Below are 3352 nucleotides of genomic sequence, written 5' to 3'. Positions count from 1 at the left end.
CCACGTAATGGATGGACTCCATAACCGTTGCCCATGTCCATGTTCTAGAAAGCCCATGTCTAGCTTCTAGAAGACTCGCCCAACCGACCAAGGCCAAAGACGGTTTATGTTAGTTTTAGTGGACTTTAGTGTTTTCTAGTCCAATTGGGATTTGTCTCCCCTATTGTGTATATATATAAGTTGTAACCTCATTCATTAATCAATAAGAATACACGAGATTCATAACACTCCACCTTTTTTACAATAGTAACTTGTACTATTTGCCTACAATGTCATTTAGATTATAACAAAATGTAATAAGAAATTAGGATGAGTAATATATATATATATATATATATATATATATATATATATATATATGTCTACCAGCTTCACCGTCCATAACTATTTCTATTTCCGGCTTTCTCGTGCTCGTGCAGATAATTGGTTGGTCCTTTAGCTAAGCTTCTAACTAATATTATGAAAACCAAAAACTATCTAATAGAATCGATTTTTCTATGAGTGAATCTCAAGTTCTCTGCTTGAAATATTTTCACGTATAATAAAATAATAATTAAAATCCACAAATTATGCAGAAGGTTTATGAGATTGTAATTATGCGGAAAGTTTATGAAAGTTGTTATCGAATTGTCCAACTTCACATTAAAGAATTCGCATAATCGTTTCCGAATAACAACAATAAAACGATAAATGTGAAATTGGAAAAAAGAAGAGAAAAAGAATCGAATTCTCGAGGTCCTCGTGCTCGTCACCAAAACCATTTTATACCAAATACGCTTTTTCGTCTAACCCCCAAAAATAAAATAAAAAGTAAGTTAAAAATGACCATTATACCCTCACCTTCATCTTCCTCGACATGTCACTGCCTCCTCTCCAACCCCACCGAGAAACGCCAGCTCCGTCAAATATTACCAAACTCTCTCTCTTTCTCTTCTCTCCTCAAAACCCATTAATCATTACAGATAACCCAACGAGATTACCTGTGAAAGTCTTCGTCTTCCCATCATTTTCTCTCTAACATCAAACCAAATTCGTCACTTTCTGAAAGAGGATGGGTTCTCTTTAAAACCACTTTGAGAAGAAGAAGAAAGAAGAAGACTTTATCAACCAAAATGGGTGAAGAAACTTGTGAGGAATCGAAAGCAAGTATAGAGAAAGCAATCGAAGCAATATCTTCATTGATTTCACTCTCTCACTCAATCAAATCCTTCAACATCAAATGGCAACTCATAAGAACCAAACTCGAAGAGCTTTACTCTGGTCTCTCTGCTCTCGAGAATCTCAATTCTGGATTCGACCCATCTCTCTCAAGCTTAATCTCCGCCATTCTTATCTCTCTCAAAGACACTTACGATCTCGCTACTCGTTGCGTTAACGTTTCCTTCAGTGGTAAGCTTCTTATGCAGAGCGATTTAGATGTTATGGCGGGGAAATTCGATCGACACACGAGGAATCTATCTCGGATTTACTCAGCTGGGATTCTAAGTCATGGATTTGCGATCGTTGTGTTGAAGCCTAATGGTAATGCTTGTAAAGATGATATGAGGTTTTACATTAGGGATTTGTTAACGAGGATGAAGATTGGAGATCTGGAGATGAAGAAACAAGCTTTGGTTAAGCTTAATGAAGCTATGGAAGAAGATGATAGATATGTTAAGATTGTGATTGAGATTAGTGATATGGTTAATATCCTTGTTGGGTTTCTTGATTCTGAGATGGGGGTTCAAGAAGAATCTGCCAAAGCTGTGTTTTTTATATCTGGGTTTGGTTCTTATAGGGGTGTTTTGATCAGATCAGGTGTGATTGGTCCTTTGGTTAGGGTTCTTGAGAATGGAAATGGTGTTGGTAGAGAAGCGTCTGCAAGGTGTTTGATGAAATTAACGGAGAATTCGGAGAATGCTTGGTCTGTTTCTGCTCATGGAGGTGTTTCAGCACTGTTGAAGATATGCTCTTGTAGTGATTTTGGAGGTGAATTGATTGGTACTTCGTGTGGAGTGTTGAGAAATCTTGTTGGTGTTGAAGAGATCAAGAGGTATATGATTGAAGAAGATGATACTGTAGCGAATTTCATCAAGCTTATTGGATCAAAGGAAGAGATTGTTCAGGTAAATTCCATTGATATACTGTTGAGTATGTGTTGTAAAGATGAACAAACTCGGGAAATCTTGGTTAGGGAAGGAGGAATTCAGGAGCTGGTGAGTGTATTATCCGATCCCAATTCGTTGTCCTCTTCGAAATCTAAGGAGATAGCATTAAGGGCAATTGATAACTTATGTTTTGGATCTGCGGGTTGTTTGAATGCATTGATGAGTTGCAAATTCTTGGATCATTTGCTGAATCTGCTAAGGAATGGGGAGATTTCTGTTCAAGAATCAGCCTTGAAGGTCACATCTAGGCTGTGTAGTTTACAAGAAGAAATTAAGAGGATAATGGGAGATGCGGGTTTTATGCCTGAGCTAGTTAAATTTCTTGACGCCAAATCGTTAGATGTAAGAGAAATGGCGAGTGTGGCACTCTACTGTTTGATCTCGGTTCCAAGGAACAGGAAGAAGTTTGCGCAAGATGACTTTAACATTAGCTACATTCTCCAGTTGCTAGACCATGAAGATGGGAGCAATGTGAGCAGCGATTCAGGTAACACGAAGTTTTTGATATCGATATTGATGTCTTTAACGAGCTGCAATAGCGCAAGAAGAAAGATTGCGACTTCAGGGTATTTGAAAAGCATAGAGAAGCTAGCAGAAACTGAAGGTTCAGATGCTAAGAAACTTGTGAAGAAGCTATCTAGGAACAGATTCCGCAGCATACTCAGTGGTATTTGGCATTCCTAATTTTATTTTGTTTTCTTATAGTTTTTGTGAATTTTTCTTGAGTGTATATTTTTTACAAAGGTGTTTTTGTTAGTTCTCTTCCCACTAATCTCAATTCCAATCCCATGTGACCTCCAAATTCAACTACAAGAATATTAATATAGCTTTAGAATATCTCTTTTTCTTCTTTCTTTTTTTCCTTCTCTTATATTATTCTCTCTTTTTAATTTGGTGAAATGCAAACAAAAAGAGGGTTTTTTTTTCAGTGGGTATCTTAAAAAAAGAAGTTTTCTTTAAGTCTTTAATATAGACTAAAGAGATTCTTCTTAGAAGCTGCAATGTTAGCACTTTTGCTATAAACATAATTTTTTTTATGGATTTCAATGATTAAATCAAACATTTCCTTACATTGATCCATTTTATAGCTTTTTTGGCCGAATATACATTAGATAAAAGTCGATCTTGAATGGCAAAACTTCTAAATAAGATATAAGACATACATTAGGATCCAAGCTAATTAAAGATTTGATTAGAAAAATGAA

At 36.1% G+C, this 3352-nt stretch overlaps 1 protein-coding gene across 1 annotated transcript; it reads left to right on the top strand.

Moving 5' to 3' along the window:
• The first annotated feature begins 772 nt into the window (after positions 1-772).
• Positions 773-2997, top strand: LOC9322618 (vacuolar protein 8). Its single transcript, XM_002888043.2, has one exon. The coding sequence runs from the start codon at positions 1113-1115 to the stop codon at positions 2829-2831; it is 1719 nt and encodes a 572-aa protein (XP_002888089.1). The 5' UTR covers positions 773-1112; the 3' UTR covers positions 2832-2997.
• Positions 2998-3352: the final 355 nt, after the last annotated feature.

This window comes from Arabidopsis lyrata (genome assembly GCF_000004255.2).
Source record: "Arabidopsis lyrata subsp. lyrata unplaced genomic scaffold ARALYscaffold_2, whole genome shotgun sequence".
In the NCBI taxonomy this organism is placed as follows: domain Eukaryota; kingdom Viridiplantae; phylum Streptophyta; class Magnoliopsida; order Brassicales; family Brassicaceae; genus Arabidopsis; species Arabidopsis lyrata.
The sequence above is the reverse complement of the archived record's forward strand: the minus strand, read 5'-3'. Positions and strand labels throughout refer to the sequence as shown.

What these genes read in the sequence shown, in the direction of transcription:
- LOC9322618 (XM_002888043.2), top strand. Translation starts at nt 1,113, where the DNA reads ATGGGTGAAGAAACTTGTGAGGAATCGAAAGCAAGTATAGAGAAAGCA.